This window comes from Ixodes scapularis, unplaced genomic scaffold, assembly GCF_016920785.2.
Source record: "Ixodes scapularis isolate PalLabHiFi unplaced genomic scaffold, ASM1692078v2 PGA_scaffold3__209_contigs__length_174095766, whole genome shotgun sequence".
Taxonomy (NCBI): Eukaryota; Metazoa; Arthropoda; class Arachnida; order Ixodida; family Ixodidae; genus Ixodes; species Ixodes scapularis.
The window spans coordinates 36,122,079-36,142,819 of record NW_024609868.1 but is presented as its reverse complement, the minus strand read 5'-3'; the positions used below and the strand labels follow the sequence as shown (position 1 = coordinate 36,142,819).

General features: G+C 45.2%; 1 protein-coding gene across 1 annotated transcript in view; it reads right to left on the bottom strand.

Moving 5' to 3' along the window:
• LOC8028184 (band 7 protein AGAP004871) overlaps window positions 1-20,741 on the bottom strand; it is a 208,785-nt gene that overhangs the window by 70,011 nt on the left and 118,033 nt on the right. The window contains exon 3 of the mRNA XM_040216177.3: window positions 14,011-14,117. Within this exon, the coding sequence (XP_040072111.1) occupies window positions 14,011-14,117 (107 nt within the window). The remainder of the gene's footprint in view (window positions 1-14,010; window positions 14,118-20,741) is intronic.

Genomic DNA, 20,741 nt, shown 5'->3' with positions numbered 1-20,741 from the left:
GCCATTCTCGGAATCATGTACAAAGTGTACTGTACCAAAGTGCAGCGTATTAGTTACGGTATCGTCGTGACGTATCTCGTAAAAACCTGATGACGTACGTATATTCCATGACACCTCTAAGGAAGCAGTCTTATACCCAATTCACGCGGCAGCGTAAAGGTACCTTTGGCGCAGGTAGCCGGAGATCGTAATCACACGGCGCATAAACGTCCCTTTCGCTAAGAGAAGTCCTGTGTTAAACGGAGCTCGCTAAGCTCCCTTTATAGCTACAGGGAGTAGCCTCGGACCCACGAACTCAAGATAAAAATCACATATATATATAAATATTTATTGTTTAATGCATGCTAACAAATTGAATACATGTAAGTAGCAATATATGAAAGAATTGTGAACACAAATGTAATGGAATAATACATTAACGAGGAACGCATACTCCACCTTGCAGGTAGCAGCGGCGGAACGTGGAAAACAATAGACAGTTTTAGTATAGCATTGCTGGATCTTACGTACGCAATACGCCATAGTATAGCGTACGCTAAAAATGACCTGCTCGGACCGAATTTAGTTGTTTTCGAGTGAACAGCGCGCATGATCTTGGTTCAATTTGCTAGAGCCGTAGAATTCCGTGTGCTTATAGTGCAACCCGGCTCCTGGAAAGAAATATTCAAAAAGTGTCCAATCATTTTATTTCAGATTAAACCAAGCCACAGCTGCTTCGTCAAGCGCGCTTTTCTGCGGGGTACACGAGTACGAGTGCGTAGCCAAATTCGATCGTGGTGCCTCCGCAAGTCGTCCGGTGGAAATGGCACCTTTTATCAATGCTATCGCGGAATGAAATTCATGACCCTAATGTCCAGTGCATAGCGAGAACTTCGGCGATTTTTTTTAGAGTCGTTCGTCCGTCGGCGATGAACTGTGGGAATAGGCTTAGCGTTGAGCAGATCGCAGCGTCGACGCACACTGCGAGCGGCGAACATTTCCACTGTGCACTCCTTCAGCTGCAGGGCGATCTGATTCAACCACGGTAGGTCCCAGAAAGAATCGCCGAGCTGAACACCACGCAATTTCACGTTACACAGAACTTCGAAAACACCACGTCGCCCTTGCTGCGCCACTCGGGGCAACCGCCATCTTGAAACTGGCGCTCTCGTTGGGTCCGAGACCTCTCGAGAGCGTCCCGCAAGGCCCGCTAGCCAGCAACGCAAAATCCCCAGCATTGCGTGCGTACGCAATACAATAGCCTTTCTATTGCGTTCTGCGCATGCGCACTCACGACCCGCAATCTCCTTGCGTACGCAAAGCTATAGCGTACGGTCCACTAAAACTATCTAATGTCTGCTACGAACCTGAACGCGATGGACCACTGCGAGCTCTTTTTCCAGGTTGTAGACGAGTCGTCCGACCCTCCCGCTCAGGATCTTTTAACCTCGTCGTCGCCCATCCTTTTCGATGGCGTGACTGACGTAACCGTGAGACTCCGATGTGCTTCGTTTCTCCCGAGCACTCTTTATTTACTTCAGTGAGAACTTTGCGGAAAAATGGAGCTGCTAAACAAAAAAAGGTCGCCCACCTCGCAACGGGAACTCGTAAACGCAGATGGTTTAGGGCCAGTGTGATCAGACGGGTTAGAGGTTTTAAGGTTAGGCTCATTTAGGTGTGTTCTTAAACTTAGAGAACAAAAAATAAACTGCCACAAAAGCAGACAGAAATTATAATTAGGTTTTATATGTGATATTTCACACACAATAATCAAAAACTGCGCGTCAAACCGATTACGAAGAATATTTGCTTATCACGTGCTCCTCTCGCGGTTTAGCGGGAATGCAATCGACATCAACCTAAAGTGCTCTGTTTATTTAACGTGTGATCAACAACGCCGTTCACTACAGGTACCTTCAACTAAGCAACCTATGATGAAGGTACCTTTACGCTGCCGTGTGAGTTGGGTATGAGACATGGTTTACGAGGCGGCTAGTGGCCTAAGCTCCATCGACCCATTGTTTGCAGTACTACTCGTAAACAGTCAAACTCCCTTCGAAGCACTTTGCTTATCAGACCAAATTGTCGATTCACAATAAACCCACCCAGCCAGATATGTGAACTGCGATAGCGCAGTAACAAGCGTGCAGAGCGGGAAAGCATCGCCACAGCCCACTCTGCCTGCTAGCAGTACACAAACAGACACTAACATACGGAAGACAAAAATGTCACAGGGCGATTGGCTGATCGCTCTTTGCTGCCATGGTAATCGCCATTTCGGTCCTTTCAATTCTTTGAAGCTTCGAAGAGGGTCGAGATCTGAAACAGTCGCGCCAAGATCGCCATGAAGCGTCATCATACTGAAAGCGTTCTTGGTTAATATAACCGTGTTTGGCACTGTGTATGCAATTAACTTGTCGATCACGCCTGATCCCCACGGATCTCTAACAATATTATCGTTATTCTCGTGTATTACAAGCGAGGAAAATTATTTTTAATTCCGCCAAGCACCGGCGCCGCATGTGAGTGTGCAAAGATGTGCGCTTGCTTTTGCAGGTTTGTAGATAACGAAATCTCGGGACACAAGAAATATCTTTAAAAAGCAACCTGCCACCTGTAATTCGAATTGACTCGCCAAAGATGAAGAGGCCTCATTCTATGAACCAAAATCACGACCATGGGAGAGTTTGGCACTACTCTCCCAGGATCCAGTGGCTTTAGAGGAGCGGTGCAACGATATTCAATTGGAATGCATTTCACTTTACACGAGCTTACTTGCACTAGTGGGACCCAAAGGACACTCGCACGCAACGCCACTGGCTAAGAAACTCCTTTGTTGCGGTGTAATTTCAAGGACAAAAGCGATCATTTTCGTTCAAACTCTCCTTTGCGAAATTTGATGACGTAACGTGGGGATCGCAGTACACCCCAATGACGATATTTGAATGCGGTTTTTTGATTGGACCCGAGCATTGCGTGGGCACTCGATTTGGGCTCGTGATAATTACAAGCTCGAGAAGCATTCGGATAGTTGATCGTGTCCAATCGCTGCAACGACGACAATAGCCGAGCCATAAAAATGTCTGGAGCTTAGCGCGTGTCCTGTGCTTTGCCAACCCCGGCGCGTGGCTATGATCAACATTGGCGGCATGTATTCGGCTCCAGATCACGCGGCCACTTGTTCTGGCTGCGAGTTGAGGGGGTGAACGCTGCTCGGTTTTCTTCAATTTTTTTTCTGGGACTTCTATTGCGTGGGGTGAAAAACGAACGCGTGTTTCATAGGTCATTAACCTCAGGGATCCGTTCTGAGCGGTATTTGCGCAAAGTACAATAATTGTTGCATCGCCCCTTTAAGTTCAACCAGGTTCCACTTTGATAAACTTTTAACGAAATGTTCGTCAGAAGTTCTATCGCAGTTTAACCAATATGCACATGCGCGGAAATTGAGAACGAGCTGACGACACGGGACGGAGAACAAACTAACGAAGTCATCAAGGCGTTTCCTTTTATGTTGCCTAGACACTGAAATCCGTGGCCATGCCCTAAGAAGTACGGGAGTGCGTGTTTGAGCGTCGATTAAATATAGTCGAGCGCATTCCTTCTTTCGTCATAAATGCCACGGTTGATTGCCCCCAAGTATAAATATCTTCTAAATTTTGTTGTATAAACTCCTCTATACATTTACCTGTGTGTGTGTGTGTGTGTTTGTGTGTGTGCGTGTGCGTGCGTGTGCGTGCGTGTGCGTCTGTGTGTATGTGTGTGCGTGTACGTGTGTGTGCGTGTGCGTGCGTGTGCGTGTGTGCGTGTGTGCGTGTGCGCGTGTGTGCGTGTGCGCGTGTGTGTGTGTGTGTGTGCGTGTGCGCGTGCGTGCGCGTGCGCGTGTGTGCGCGCGTGCGTGTGTGCGCGCGTGCGTGCGTGCGTGCGCGCGTGCGCACGTACGTGCATGCGTGTGCGTGTGCGTGTGTGTGTGCGTGTCGACCGGCACTGGCCCAGATCTCGAACTTGATCGAGTTCTGGACTCCATACGTTCCAAGGTTCAGCGAATCAGCCGAACCACCAGGTGGTTCGACCAAAGCCCGCGATACCGATAGCCCTAGCCGCGCCGTAAATCAGCGCACCACCGCTGCGTCCTAACGCCAGAGGACACTCTCTCGTTTGGCCTATAAATGACACCACGCACGTACACTCTGAGAAGCAGTCCCGCTTTTCTGGGCCCCCAGCAGACAAATGGTTAGTCCGTCTCCTTTCATTTGTTCCCGCTAACGAGTCCTCGAATGGCACTCCCCAAGCCGTCGTGGACGCGGAGACGGCCGCCTTTTTTCGGTTCTCGCCGGGTTCCCGACGGCACGCGGACGGCGCATCCATCGCGACCGGTGAGAGAGCCTAGAAAGAAGAGAGGGTCCATCTCCAACCATGGTGAGTGCTTGCAACGTAATGGCGGAAGCCTCCTGCGGAGGTTGACCGCAAGTGCGAAGGCGCTGCGTTTTTGCGTGGCGAGGAGGAAAGCAGGCGGAAAGGCGGAAGCATTTGCAGACGACCGACGCTTTTACCACCGTCCCGTAGCTCGTATTACGAACGCGGTCCACGAGCCACGTGACCCCCATCGGGCAGTTGGAAACTCTCCGTAATCTAGGCTCTCCACCGGTGAGCCGTCGTTACGCGGACGACGCCCACGGGCGCGGTGCGTACTTCATCACCGGAAGACCGTCGCAGACGTCCTAATCCCGAGCACTGTCCCTTCGGATCCGAAAACCAAATGAAAGAGAGGAAGCGAGAGATTCTGCGCCGCTAATCCAATGTCGTCGTCGAGTGTCGTTCTTTAATTAAAACCGATCAGGTGTGTAATTGAACTTTGTTTTCTTTGTTCCAGGTGTAACGATCCAAGTAAGGGATTCTTTTTTGGTTTCTATAACGTCATTAATTATCGCTTTAGATCCCCCTAAACTCGGTGTCACACCAATAACAAAAATAGGAAGTTTTGCACATTATTCCTGCGCTGCGCGAACTAGTTCTTGCAATATTTGCTTGTCGCAGGAAGTAATGCTGCTTTCGGGGTTTGAAACGTATAAGTCTCGATAAAATAACATAAAACTAATCTAAGGTGCACCTACATATATCTTAATTCGACAAATGAAGGGGGAAATTGGTAATGTTCCCCAAGCCGGACCTCATTTTGTTTTTACTACGGTTCTTGAGGTAACTAAGAGTTTTCACTCCCTCCCTCCCTCCCCCTCCCTTTCTCTCTCTTTCGCTCTTCTTCGGCTTGTTTCTCAGGAGGGTAATTGCAGGGAGTGTCTTTCTACCCCCCCCCCTCCCCCTATATCTATAGCATGTGTTCAATGACTGCCGCCGTGTTTTGGCTGTGACGCAGAAGCTTTGTCGAAGGTAGGAAGTTCGAGCTAGGGCAGGAAAGCTGAAGCTCCTCCCTGCCGCTCTCAGCACGTCAGTTGCTATAGTCACTGACATTTAAAAAACAAAATGGATATGTTTTTTTTATTGCTACCTTGATTTGTACTCTTAAATTATAAAATAAAAACACGCACAAATTAGTAGCGTCCTCGACCCGCTTGCAGAAATCAAAATCGCACTCAAAGATGAATGTGCCTTCTCTCATTGGTAGATAGAGGGGCCAAGAGGCAGAGAATGAAATGTGTTTGGACGACTTCTTACACACTAACGTCAATCATTAGCGCGGGCCTTGATTTCCTATATCAACAACCAGGAGAAGCAAAGAAAAAAAATTGCGGTGGCTTAGCTCGGCTATGTCATGTTATACGTAGCGTAAGCTTATGCGCACAAAATGAGAGGCGCTGTCAAGCGGATCCGGTGCAGCGTCAGACTTGGCTACTGCGCAACGGAGGCGCATAGCTGGGCACGCAGCGGCGCCAGTGCGTCTGCCGCGGCTATGACGTCACTCCTCTGGAATGCGAAGACCGGCGAGGCGGGCGGGGTGGGTGCGGCGGCGGCTTCGCGTGGCTCTCATAATGAGCCATGCTCATTATGCGAGCCGTGCTCATTATGCGGATCGCGCGGCGCCGTGCGCCGTGCTCATTATGTGGAGCTCCGCCGCCACCGCCGAGCGCTCCGCATAATGAGCACGGCTCATTATGAGGGCCACGCGAAACTGCTCAACCTCGGCCAGGGTAGCTAACGCTATAAAAATGTAATAAATGTAAGGGCGCAAACGAGCTGGTGTATATTAGACATGATTCAAAACCCCCGAGACTGCAGGTAAGACACACACACACACAAAGTCTCAATCTTTGAGTGTGTGTGTCGTTAACGTCTGTTGTTTCGAGCAGTATGCCAACAAATCAAGAGCTGGCGAAAGAAGTTCAGATACTGAGGGATGAACTAAAAAATCGAAATGCCGAGTTAAAAAAAGAGTTTGATGTTGCAAACGAAGAAGATTTCCACACTTTGAGGAATGAACTGCATGAGGCTCAGAATAGTCTGGCCTTCATGAACAAAGATATCGAAGAGCTGAAAGCAAAGTGCGATAGTTTGAGTACTGACAACACAAAACTGAAACAGAGCAATCAACTACTAGAAATAAACAACACACACCGAACACGGTAAGTCGCTCAACTCGAGCAGGACTCACGTCTAAACAACGTTGAGATCCGTGGCGTGCCCAACAACCCGACCGAGGATCTCGGGGAGCGTCTAACACACATTGGTAACCACATCAATTGTCCCATCACTAAAACTGACATCGACATCGTCCACCGGGTTCCCACCCCAAGTCAACCAAACGCTCACAACATAATCGCGAGATTCATCTCGATGGATCATAATAATGATTTCCAAAAAAAAAAGGCACGCCGCGCTCGCATCACAAGCAAAAAATTTGAACCTACAAGAGGAACCGCGTCAAACTTTTTTTAATGATCACCTTTCTCCTCTAAACAAAAAACCTCATCTGTGAAGCACTACGCCTAAAGAAAGACAAGGAATGGCTGCACTTGTGGAATGACCAATGTGTTAGTAAAACCAGAAAAACCAATAGTAGCTCAGTACACAAAATCGTGCCTCAGGATGATTTGAGCGTCTTTGTCTAGCTTCTAAGTCTTTCTGTACCGCTAATTTACGGCGTGGTTTCTTCGTTTCTCACTTTTTTCTTTTCCTTATGAACGTATCCTTGCTTGAACCAGATCTATTTTCCAGACAGACATCGACTTCATCATATTTATCGGTACTTCATCTGAACATCAGAAGCTTACGTAGTCATTATGACGATCTGATTTGCTTATTATCTACCCTAAAACATGATTTTTCACTTTATCGCCCTGTCTGAAACATGGCTCAGCAATAACACGAATAACAACTTCAGTATCCCTGGCTATCATGTAATGTAAGGTCATTGCCAACCACAAGAAATAACGTTTCCGTCTAAATCGCACAAGAGAGTTGCTCTTTATAAATATATATATAAAACACATTTACTTTTGGACTTTGAGATGACATTCATATGTCATCTAATCTCTGTGAATCACTGTTTTTAGAAATTCCGCCAAATCCCAAATCTCTTAGTGTAGTTCCCGATAAAAAAAAAAAAAAAAACATGCACTCATTGGCGTCATTTACCGTTCACCAAATAATACAGTTGAGCCCTTCTTAGGCAGCTTGAATGAAACCATTAAAAACATTTCTCAAATTAATTCGCATGTCATCCTTATGGGCGACATAAACATTGACACTTCTGCTGATTCATCGGTCACTTACAGATACCTAAACGCAGTAGCCGTCTACGGACTACAACAATGCATAACGAAAACTACCCGCTTTAGCGACACAAAACACAGCACTTTGGACCACATAATCACGTCTTATCATCCAACAGACTTCTTAATTAGCACTATTGCAAGCGACATAACCGACCATACACCCATTTTCGCTGTTTCTAATACAAATAAGGTGTCATAATTGATAACACAAACTACTCAAATATACGATTACAACGCAATAATAAATACAATAAATAAACACGAAGTCATGGGAGAACGTATGCCAAGCGCCCACGGCAGACCTAAAACTAGACAATTTTTTAGCAACACTAAAATCTTCCATTCAAATAGGTGCGAAAACCAAAACCCTATCCCGCAGATTAGTCACAAAAAGCCCCTGGCTAACATATGAGCTACAGCGATCTATCAATCAATCAAAAAAACATTATGTATAAAAAACTAAAACGCAATCCATTTAATCTAAGCCGTCATTATAAATACAAACTGTATAATGTTTGATTAAATAAATTAGTTAACGTAGGTAAACAGCAGTATTTTTTAGTAAACTTTCTGGCGCCATAAACAATCTCGAAGAAACCTGGGAAATGATTAACTCTGCACTAAATAAAAGTACTACCGAACAAACTGTGTCAGCCTTAAGCACCGATCAAGGCATAATTACGGACAAACAAGAAATTGCTAACATGCTCAATGACTACTTTTTAACTATCACTACAAATCTACAGTAGCTTTCATGCACAAATCTATCCATTGGCACAACAAATATACCTCGTAATGACACGACTTGTTTTCTTTACCCTGTTGATCCAGAAGTTCATAATACCATTTACACGCTAAAAAATACTTCGTCGTCGGGGTGCGACGGAATGCAAACGATAATACTAAAAAAAAAAAAAGTTGTTCCATCATTGCACAGCCTTTGGCTAATATTATCAAAAAACTTTTCATGACTAGCTCATACCCTGACTCACTCAAAATAGCAAAAGTGATTCCAATATTTAAAAAAAAAGGAGAAAAACTAAAACCAGACAACTATCGACCAATCGCCTTACTTCCTGTTATTACAAAAGTGATTGAAAAACTTCTACTAAAGCGACTGAACCTGTTCTTCTCTGAGAATAATTTGATCACTCCGTCACAATATGGATTTCGTAAAGGGAAATGAATATAACTCGCGTTATTAAACATGGCAGAGAAAACAAAGCAAAACATTGAATTGAAGTATTAACAATGGGAATCTTTGTAGACCTAACAAAAGCGCTTGACCTAATTAACCATGAACTTTTACTACAGAAATTAAGTCCTTACGGGATTCGTGGTGTTTCTCTCAATCTAATCGAAAGTTATCTAACAAACAGATGTAAATTTGTCACTTTAGCTGGCACTATTTCAACAACTAAACCTTTACCATCAGTGTTCCGCAAGGCTCAATATTAGGTCCCTTTCTTTTTTTTAATATATATTAATTACCTGGCAGCCTATTTACAAAAAAGATTGTGGTCTTTGTGCCGACGATAATAATAATATTTTTATATCTAATGCAAGCGTGACAAAACTATACATGGAGGCTAATAACACTTTAGAAAAGCTAGCTAAATGGCTAACCTATAACCTGTGATTGGATCTGGTGGTCCACAGCTTTTGCCTTTAGTCCATCGTAGGGTGAGACGAAGTATAACGCTTGACCATCATTTAACATGGCATCAACACGTAAAAGACACAATTAACCAGATATATCGAAATAAACCGATTCTATATAAACTACGGCATATGTTTTCCTTAAGAACCCTCCAAATGCTTTATCATAGCTTTATTCATACTCACATTTCGTACGAGTTATCCATTTACGGATTGACAAATAAAACAACACTAAAACCCATAGTAGTTGCCCAGAACACAGCACTACGAGCAATCCTGTTTGTTAATAGGCGTGAAAGCGCTCAATTTGCATACCGCTTCCTCAACATTTTAACAGTTAATCAATGCCTCGATTATCGCATAGCATTATTAATATTTGAGTTCATCACCAATCAGATAACCATGCTCTTTAATTAGTTTTATTCATCAAGATGTCATCTATTTTCTTCGTTCACACTCCCAAGCGTCACTGTCTGTACCATACATACGAACTAATTATGACGCGTTCACCTTCATTTACATTGCTACTAAAAACGAGGAGCTCCCTACCACACAGCCTAACTGCCATGTCATCATTCTGTATCTTTAAACAAGCCATACGTGCACAGATATTTTCTGCATGATTCATCAACAATTTCTATGCCCCCCCCCCCCCCCCGATAAATTCTTCTCTCCTATGCACACCTTTCACACAATTTCCACAATCACACACACACAAACACACACACTGATATCCTCCTTTCCTCAACATTCTAGCTTTTCTTCTCTATTTTGATGTATACATACCGCAACCATGTTTCGTTTTTTTTTTTTTCTCTTTTATATACAATGGTGCCAACTTGATCGCTGACTAACCCTTTATTACCAAGGGGTCCCTTAAACAGTTTTCTTTGAAAACTTTAGGACCCCGGTCTGAATAAGTGTAAGGATCAAACATCTTGTTCACAAATAAAAACACATTTTGACTTGACTTGAAATGAACACCCTCGATACTGCAGGTAAGACACACACACTCAAAAGTCTCAATCTTTGAGCGTGTGTGTCGTTACCTGCAGTCTCGGTTTTTTTTTTTTTTAAATGTAAGTCGATGACGTTTAATGAAATAATGGTCCAAGGAACGACCCAGGAAATAACGGAATTCCACGCGGCTGTACTTCAAAACCTATTAGAAATTGAAGAATACTAATCACTGGTTTGTTTTACATCGCATGTTGTCTCATAAGTAATTAATGATTTTTTTTGTTTGTTTGTGTAACTTTTATGTCTCAAATTTTTAAGCTCCTGTAAGTGGCGAAAAAATGAGGAGAAAGCGAATTTACCACCGAGTCCAATTCGCGGCATGCCCCGATGACTTCCTCACTCAGAGCGACCTTACTCGGACGTCTGCATAAATACACATGTCACATCTTCTGATTACAATGTCTTTCATGAAATCGTATAGACGGTTTACACACCCGTCAGACTACGGCCGTTATTGCTGACCTTCTTTTGTTTTACCGAGATACCGAGCCACTAAAACGGGCGTTGACGCGTCTCCTTAAAGGCTGGGGAGAGGAACACAATAGAATATCAGGTGACAGTAACCTGGCCTGCCATAGTAATGATGAAGTGTAGTAAACGGAATAAGAGGAATCAAAAACTGAAGGTCGTAATGATGAAGTGTAGTAAACGGAATAAGAGGAATCAAAAACTGAAGGTCGGTTATGGTGCCACCCATGCACAGCTGCTCCAAAACATTTATAAAACAGGGCGGTACACGCACACCAGCAATCAAATCGTACGCCAACGCCACAGGTCAAGTTAGTAGTAGTTTGGTTACTCCTATATTCTCGTGAGAAGTTCAGGCAGTTACCATGTTGGCGCATTTGCTGCATGCTACCCTCGCTTCACAAAGTTGCATGCACGTGCCACTGGATCGTTTTAATTGCACGCTGGACTGGAACTCTTTCTACACTCTAAAAAAAGTCTGAGCGTCTGCTTTCCCGCACCACACTTGGAGAGCTAATCAGCGCAACTTACGGAGGCAGCTCAGCGAATGACGATGCCGAAACATCTATTTAGACCAAACAAAGCAGTCTGAGTTGTGACATTAAGCAATGCAAAACGTCACGCTTACATTGCCTAATGTCACAACTCAGTCTGCGTTTTTTGGTCTAAACAGATGTTTCGGCATCGTCATTCGCTGAGCTGCCTCCGTAAGTTGTGGTGATTGGTTCTCCGAGTGTTGGGCGTGAAAGTAGACGCACAGACTTTTTTTTTTTTTAGAGTGCACACTGTAAAATAATCTATATATAATAAAAAAAATATTTAAAAAAAATTTAAAAGTCGCACGGGATAAACCACTCTATAGCCGCTCAACTCCCTTTCCGACAAACCAACGGACACTTAGCACCGAATCAACCCACTCTCCAGTTGGACGCCACTAAAATCACGTGAGCTACGCACACCGCGACGTCATCGTCAAGGCCGCCCCCATTGGACCACCCACGGCAACGAGGCGTTCCTGACGACTTGTTTTCACCAATCGGTCATGGCATCAACCTTGAAGCCACCTTCGATAAATCCAGTCCATAATTCGACCGCCACATATCGAATTTCAGCTTGTGACAGCAACCGGTACCTATATATTCTATGTGCAAGAATCGATGCAACCGTGTACTCTCTGCGAGGACGGTCTATCATATACTTCTTCCGTGTATGAGTGCTGTTTCCCCCCGTGATGGCGGCGCAGGTTGGCGTGTGCCTGCGGAACGTTGTGTGTTTATACATACTTCGGGCTCGGTTTGCGTGCGCCGTCCATCAGCTCTGCTAATGAGAAGAGGACTGCGAGCTTATCTAGTCACTGGGATCTTGTTTCGCTTTTCCAAGTTTTATTGTCCTTGGATCTATATGCGCTCGCGCAATATACAGTGCTTTTCTTGTTTCTTCGTTATCCCTTATGTTTTCGCTCGATGTGTGTCACTGTAAGCGAAGCGTGAAAAACAAATTGAAACTAATAGATTTAATTAGAAATGAAAAATTTGGTGGAGACATCTTGGCCTCTCTTCGTGGGTTGAACCTTGATGTACAGTCGGCCAATGTTTTAATAATATCACGCGAACGTCGACCGCCGGGACGGCCAGCGCAGTGCCGCGGAGAAATGCGGCGTCACGGGAGAAATTAGGCGCGTGCGCACAAAGCTCCCTCCGGTTCGAGCGTCGTCTGCTAGGCTATTCTGTGGACGGCACACTGACCCTGTTCCCTATCTGCTGGCATAGCTGACCGCCTTTAAGCAAAGATCTGAACAGCGCTTCCTTGCGTGATACCGCGATAGTGCTCAGGCGTGAAAGAAACCGCCCGTCATCTCGTTTAGTTTAGTTTTTTTTTATTATTTTATTTTTTGTTTGTGTTCACTTTGTCATCAACAAAAAAAAAAATACGATGACGTGACAAGCTGAATGCAACAATGCATTAAACTATATGCCGCAGCCAATGCTACGAGCCATCAAAACCAATCCAGCACTGTCACTCTGCCACGTAGCATCGTGCTTCCACGTGCAGTTGTGCCGAACAGGAAGGCTACGTGACACACATTTAGCAATGGACTGGCCCAGATGGCTCGTAGCGTCGGCTGCGGTACAACACAAAGTGAAACGGAGTACAAACAATCGGCGCAACGCGCTCCTTTTCTACGGAGCTGGGGCTGTGTGCGATCAGCGGAATGGCGTAGCAGACGACGCTCCTCAGAAAGGGCTTTCTGCGCACGCGCATAATCTCTCCCGTGACGCCGCATTTCTCCGCGGCACGGCACTGCCCGTCCAGGCGGTCGATGCTCGCGTGATATTATTAAAAAATTGGGCGACTGTACATAGATATTCGAACAGCGTGAATTCGCCACATTTTGTTTTAGGTGTCATGTTCTGCGTCGCCGCCCTATAGGGCCGCGATTTTACCGAAGCAGTACAACGATTAACACCTTATTAACATGGGGAGAATTTGCTCAGGATTTTGCCACTCCGGCATTCACTCCTGCTTGCACTATGCTTTTTTCTTTTTTTGCAGCATAAGCGACATCGCAACTGCGAAATCGTGAGTAAACTTCTCCTATGGGAATCGGGCATAACCATAGAATAATCATCAAAGCCTACGCATTAGAAACTTTGACGTCATCACAGTATGATCGAGCGAAGACGCAGATTGAATACGAGTGCTACGTCCACGTTCGACGGGGCCTCGCGTCCAATCAAAGCGTCGGAGAAACCTCGGCATCGGGTTTGGGTTCAATTGCCATTGGACTGTGATCGTGTTGCACGGAGCAAGAGGAGGATGTTCGCAAGCGTAGAGTATTCCAGGGGTGGTGTCCGCATAACACGGCTGCGGCACGATTAAAATAAGTTAACTGGTATACAATGTGTCAAGGGAAAAAAAAAACGGAGGTGAACCCTGTAAATTTTTTGAGGGACACTCTGTACATGGCTTGCACGTGATGTCATCGCACCGTGCTGGTGGTCATTCCTACCTGTTCTTGTCGTTAAGGGAAAATTTCCGTGGCGCAAAATGTATGCTGCAGATCACGCTCGCGGAGCAGCAGGGTCACCCTAGTGGCATCGGATGTGCCGACGCTGCGAGGAACGCATACAATCCGCCGAACCCAATTCCAACGCACCTTGATGCAGAAGAAGAGGGAGAAGGGGCAGGTGAGGGATATGATGAGCAGGGAGATGAATGTCAGGAGGACCGAGCACACGTTGGTCCCGTCCGACACACGAGAGTCTGCGAGAGAGAGGGAGAGAGACAGGTGCACACAGTCAGAGGCCACACTGATACGCGTAAATAAAAACGCACCCGCCTATTGCAACTGTCGTAAATATATATATATATATATATATATATATATTGCTCAGTTTGGGTGTTATTCTAATCTGCGCTGTAGATCGCCTAGATTGAAGACTAGAACTATAAAGAGTTTGTAACTTAATGGCGGACAGGCTCTAAGAACTTCGCATATACAGGCCCGCCACAGACAATAACGCACTCAAATAGCAGATCCACGAAGCGCTCGACGCGCTTACCGGGCACGACAGAAGGCCGCGAGGTCAGCCGGCCGTTGGCACGAAGCCTTTTAGCGGTGCTCTCAGGTCCTCGAGCGAGGGGGCGAGGCGCAGGAAGCGCTGGAATATCATGGCGGCTGAGGATTCCTCTTCAAGTGCCGAGTGCGGCCGTGCACACGATAATCCCCGGCCGTCCGGCAATCGCGGCCGTGTACACGATATAATCCCCGGCCGTCCAGCAAGAGCCAGCAATCGCGCGCCCACCTCAGCCAGGTCGGTTCCACTCTGCGCCGATGGACATATAACGGGCACAAAGCCGCTCGCAGGCCCCAGCAAAACCGCGTCCGGCGATTTCGTCATAGCGAACACGGATACCTTTCGCGCGATCGAGCCTCCAGATGTCTACCCCGTTTCTCTATAGACAGCCCGTGAAATTCTGTGTTACAACTGCGTGTGCCACGACGGCAAAAAGGCAATTTTTTTTTTTTAATTTTTATTATTATTAAGTTAAGGTAGAATACTAAATGTTTAAGGGTTAAAAGCCCTACAAACGACGGACGAGTAGGTTCAACCAACTAGCCCAAATCCAAATCCAAATCCAAATACACTAATATGGTTTCAGAATGAATGTGGATAACAATTCTGGAACAGATCCTCATATTACAACCACCGGTGCGTACAACAACTGTCAACAACTAAAAAGTAATATCACCAACGTTTGAACCGCCTTTAAAGTGGCTGTTAGATTGAAACCTTTCATACGAGTGTGCTAATTTTTACCATTCAATATTTATCAAATATGAGTCGATCCCCTAGTTACCGTGTTTGCAACAGTCTCTCGAACATCTGCTTTCTTGACTCCATATATTTTTCGTTCCGCGTTCTCGCCACTAGAATGTTTACAAATCCGCAGCTTATGCTCGCGCATATTTTTGCTTTGGAAACGCGAACAAGCACGTGCGATATCTACAAACGCTTAAAATGGCATCGCTCGAAGTCCCTTCATTAAAACTACACCGCAATTAAGACGATTTATGCACACACGAAACCATCTGAGCGCAGTGGACATGCGAGTTGATGGTGCCAATCAAGGAGCCCCAAAAGCGCAATGCCTGGACGTTTGCCATGCTTTTGTGCGCCTGCTATTAACCGCTAAACCAAGCACGCGCTTACATGTGCCGTAAGCTTGTGCTTTTAATATGTTTCGGATGTGTCTTTTTTTTATAATCCTAGGCTTTGATTGTGCTTGGACGTACGGTGAAATGAAGTAAAGTCAAAGCAGGCGAACATTTACATACTTCTTTTCATCCTAAGTCCAGACGCAGCCGACGCTACGAGCTGAAGATACCAATCAAACAAAGTCAAAAGAGCACCGTCATGGTGTTCGTCATGTTTCTGTACGTGCCGTACCATCACTGAACCAATCGTAAACAGTGACTTGCGCTTTTCACGCTGCTTCCTTAGTTCCATTACCTCGTAGCGTCTGCTGCATCTGGATTTAAGCTGAAACGAACTGTTAGCGACGTGCGCGACAGAGAGTGTCTCTGTGGTCGAAGTTTGCGATTTGCCAAACCATAGCTTCCTGTACTTATAATGCCTGCCCAATCGCAGGCTCAAGGCGAAGCAAATCCTGCCAATCACGGTGAGGCAAATCACGGTCGTGACGTCACGAACGGAAACTATTAGAGGGCGCCACCGAAACATCTTCCAGACGTCTCGGAGCTAATAGCAGACATTGCATGATGACATAAGAAAAGAAAAACAAGAATGAGTTTTCGTTTTGCTGCCGAATCGGGGTTGCCTATATACAAGTCATTTTGCTGGTTTTTAACGTCTAACAAGTTTTTTGCAAGTTAGTTTTTGTCGTTGTTATAAACACGTTAACAACGTTGTTAGCAACGTGCCATTAGCTAAATAATGTTAATGTTGCTAGTCAGATCATGAACCAAAAGACGTGGAATTCGACACACACTTGAAAGACGAGGCAAAAATATTTAAACAAATTTTGTTTGTTCGTTCTACTTTCTTTTGTGTTCCCCATAAGTGTTCTGGGTTCTGTCGCGGTTAACACGCAAGCGAATTCCATGCCATGCCGAGATACGGGCGGCGCGCAAAGTTCTCAAGTGATTAAAATAAAGTATAAAAGACAAATTATAAAAAAAATAATAAAAAAAAGTACCGAGTAGCGGAAACTTTGCAGGCGCCGGCATGAGTTATTTATTTTGTGGAAACATATTTAGCAAAACCGTAAACTGGCCAGGAAGCAAGGCAGGATGGCCTTTGTTCATCCCCCAAGAAAGCGATTATTCCAGATAAGAGCATCGTGCATTTGTTTTGGAAGGTTGATAATAAATATACCGTGTTTGCGTTTGTGAGTGTATGGGATAAATAGTTTCAAGTATATCACATAAAAAAAGAAGAGAAAAAGGTTTGTTTGAATTTAACGATTTTGAACAGAATGACGAATGGATAGATTCTATCGAAGCGTTTCTCAGAACCTCATGCCTGTATAACTCTCTGAGATGTACGTAGAGCACTAATAATCGGGGTTCCTTTAGTCAGTACATAGCAGAGCTGGCCAAATTACTCATATTTTGTAATTAAATTACATTACTAATTACTTTGCTGAAAATTGCTGAAATGTAATTAAATTACATTACAAATTACCACAGCCAGAAAGTAATTAATTACCATTACAAATTACTTTTAAAAGTAATGACATTACTTTCGCATTACTTTTGTATACTTTTAAATATGAAGGAGCTATTGATAACTTCCTTTTACAGATAACTTTATTTACATTATTTCCACAGTTCATGGCACACAGCTAGAACTCTCTGTTGCATGTTTACCGATGGACAGAGGAACGCACGCGACTGATCCGTTTCCCACCCCAACCCGGACAACTATTTTTGGAGATGACTGAGGACCCTACGCGGATTATCTCGGGGAGGGGGGAGAACAATTGTCATTGTTCGCAAAATCGCGTCGAGGGCCGTTCCACCAGGGGCCTTAGTTCGACCTACTTCCCCTCCTTCGTTTCCCGAGAATGTCGAGCAGAAAAGCTCGAATGGAAGGCACTTACCAGCCCTATTTCTCACAGTGGAAGAAAACACAGAGAGGGTACGCAGTATGCATCAGAAAAAGTAAGCGGAAACTTTCAAGAGAGGCCAGAAAACGTCCAATGCAAAACCGCAAAACATAGGTAGAGAATCGCGCTGAGTGGGTTTTCACAGTTCAAGAGAGTGGCAGAAAATGTATAGCTGATAGCGGGCACGAGAGTCGCACCAGCCGCATCAGCATCAGCAACATAGCGGCGGCCAAAGAGCGTTTTTTGGAAAGGTGTAGAGGAAAAAGAAAAAGTAAAATAAAAAGAAAAGCGCTCTTGTGTATTGTGGACACAAAAAATATGCCTGGTGCGAAAAAGTAATTAGGTAGTTTAATTACAATTACCGTCGCTGGAGTAATTCATTACATTACTAAATTACCTGCTACAAAAAGTAATGAATTACATTACTAATTACTGGAACAAGTAATTAAATTACTGTAATTTCATTACAGTAATTGCATTACTGCCAGCTCTGGTACATAGTAACTGGCAGGTTGAGAACGGCGGGACGTCTCTTTCATATGCTCGGCCCCCAGCACGCGCTCGTCACCGCGTCCGCCGTGCATTCGCTGCGGGGGCACGCTCGAAGCCCGCCAGACGTCCGAGTGTTATTGGCGACGTGCGCGACCGAAAGCGTCGCTGTAGTCGGCCTTCCACGATTGGCCCAAAAGCTGACTATGACGTCGGAAGGGGTATCCCATCGACGGAAATAAGAGGAATGAAAGAACTTTAATTTCGACGGTGTTGGCAGTGTTCCTTTGAGAGCGCAATGATTTCAGGCTTCCACCATGCTATTTAGAAACACCATCGAACTTCGTTGTTCGCAAGGTAATGACGTCACAAGGGGGAACCATAGGAGGGCGCCACCAAAACATCTCGCCGCTAATGGAGGGCAGGAAGCTCGCGTTGGAGGCTGGGACAACCGAAACTCCTTCTTCCCTCTACCACTCTGTCGGCAACCATGTAGTAAGAAACTGAAGGAGGGAAGGTTTTGAAATTGCAACGATTATACCCCGTTCCCCCTTACGAAGTACCGTGACGGATGCTCCACCCGAGTCAATTCATATAGCTCGTAGCTTGTCACGTGACTTTGCGCTCTCCGCGTTGCCCCCGCCCAACCGGAAGGACACGCGACACCCTTTCGAGCTATGGATTGGCTCCGTTGGCTAGTAGCGTCCTTTGCGGTCCATTGTAAGGTGAAACGAGGTATAGTGGGCAGACACCAAGTCTCGCTGCCTTGGTCTCCAACCACTACCCGCCTCCAATCAGAGCAAACAAGAGCTTCGTTCGAACGCGCCATATTCGGCACGTGCAGCAGACGACCCACTAGCTCGCTCTTATTGGAGGGGATGCAGTTGGCAGGTATACAAAGGCTATGCTTACATGAATGCGATCGCATCGCATCGAATCGAGCAGGGACCAGTCACACGCAGCCTGTCTGCCTACTTCTGCCTCTTTTACCCATCTGTTAGCAATCAAAATAGTCAAATCTCGATTAGATGCGCTACGGTTGGATTTATGTAAATGCAGCCAAAGGCAGCAAGCCATTGTCTACCCACGCTCTTTCCAGTCAAAGCTGGGAGCTCCGACGCCCCCGCACGCGCATATCTCCTCCTCTCCATGATGAAATTAATGTGAGACTGGGTAGAGAAGAAACACCAAAACGTAGAAGGGACAGAAAATAGACAGGACGACGTTTGAGACGTCGTCCTGTCTATTTTCTGTCCCTTCTACGTTTTGATGTTTCTTCTCTACCCAGTCTCAGGTTAATTTCAACATGGTTAATATTCCCCAGCTCGCCTGCACCCTTACGATTTTTTCTATGCTCCTCCTCTCCCTCCGTTTCTCACCGTATAATAGACCATAGAAAGGACGACGGATATCATGCCCAAATGTTCATGCAGTCTCAGTGAGAAAACGAAGACCCCCTTCCCCCCTTTTTTTTTGTTCCTCAATCTAGACAACCATTGGAAATATAAAAGAGCAGTTTTAACAGTTTTTCTCGTGAGAAAAAAAATGTTAATGAACTATTATTTATGTCTTGAGTGGATCGCCGTGCTGTAGTATACATTTAGAAACAAACTCCGAGAGCTTTCGGTCACACTCTCGGAGTGTGACCGACAACAACAACAAAAAAGTATAGCAACGTTCACTCAAATATGAAGTGGTCAAAACTGATCGGAGTTGTATTAACATTAAAGATTTATTGGGGTGCCTACTTAGTAAGAGGTGAAATCCTGTTGTTGTTTTTTTTTTACGGTCCCTTTAAGGCTCATCAACAAAGTAGCCCTTGTATACGTTTGACTACGCTACGTCGGGGTGCAGCTGCTGGATGCGTCACACGAGTCATCATGTGAGCCCTTTTGGTTTTACCGAACCTTCCTAGGCTCTAAAGTTTTCTTTATGGCTTATAGTTAATTATTCTAACAACCATAGACGTACAGCTGAGTTTCCTCATGGTTCTACGACGAAGCGCTCTCGCATACATCGACTCTCAGTCGGCCTATTGTTAAGATTCCATGGTATCTTTTATTATTTCCATTTCTGTTGAATAATTTTAATCGCAAGTAATTTGTATGTGTATCTGTGTGTGTGTGTCTGTGTGTGCGTCTGCGTGTGTCTCTGTGCGTGTGTGTGCGCGCGCGCGCTTGTGTGCGTGTGTTCAAGAATTTGAGCAATTGCTTATTTTGCCATTCCCTCTAACTCTTCAAATCTCACATATCTATCAGGAATCTTAAAGTTGCCGATAAATCAAAATTGCATTTGGCCCATCTATACCTTTATTTATCGAGCAAACAAAAAGGAGTAATCATCAAACTGTTTATATCATTTCTTTATGTCATCCTTCACCGATTTATTATCTTACATTATTTATTTTCACTCGGATGTTTTGCTAGGGCATGTTTTAGTCCTTTACGGCTTTCACTTCCGTCTCGATTTTCTCTCTGGAGGAAACAGCTCATAAAGTATCATTAGGAAATGAGCGAATGTTTGTCCCGCGCGGTTCCCGAGTGGGCGTACATTCAGCGATTAAACAAAGCCCCCGGCAAAACTTCCCTATGCATACGTAAATTAGCAATGCATTCCACGGGAATTCAGCCAACCGCCAAACACGATTGTAGCAGTTTAGGAAGAGCGCCTAGGACAACTAGGCCTCGGTGTGCGTCGCTCCGCAACTGCGGAATTCATTACTCGCATGAACGATTAAACGATCTGTCGTAAACGCGTTACAAACTC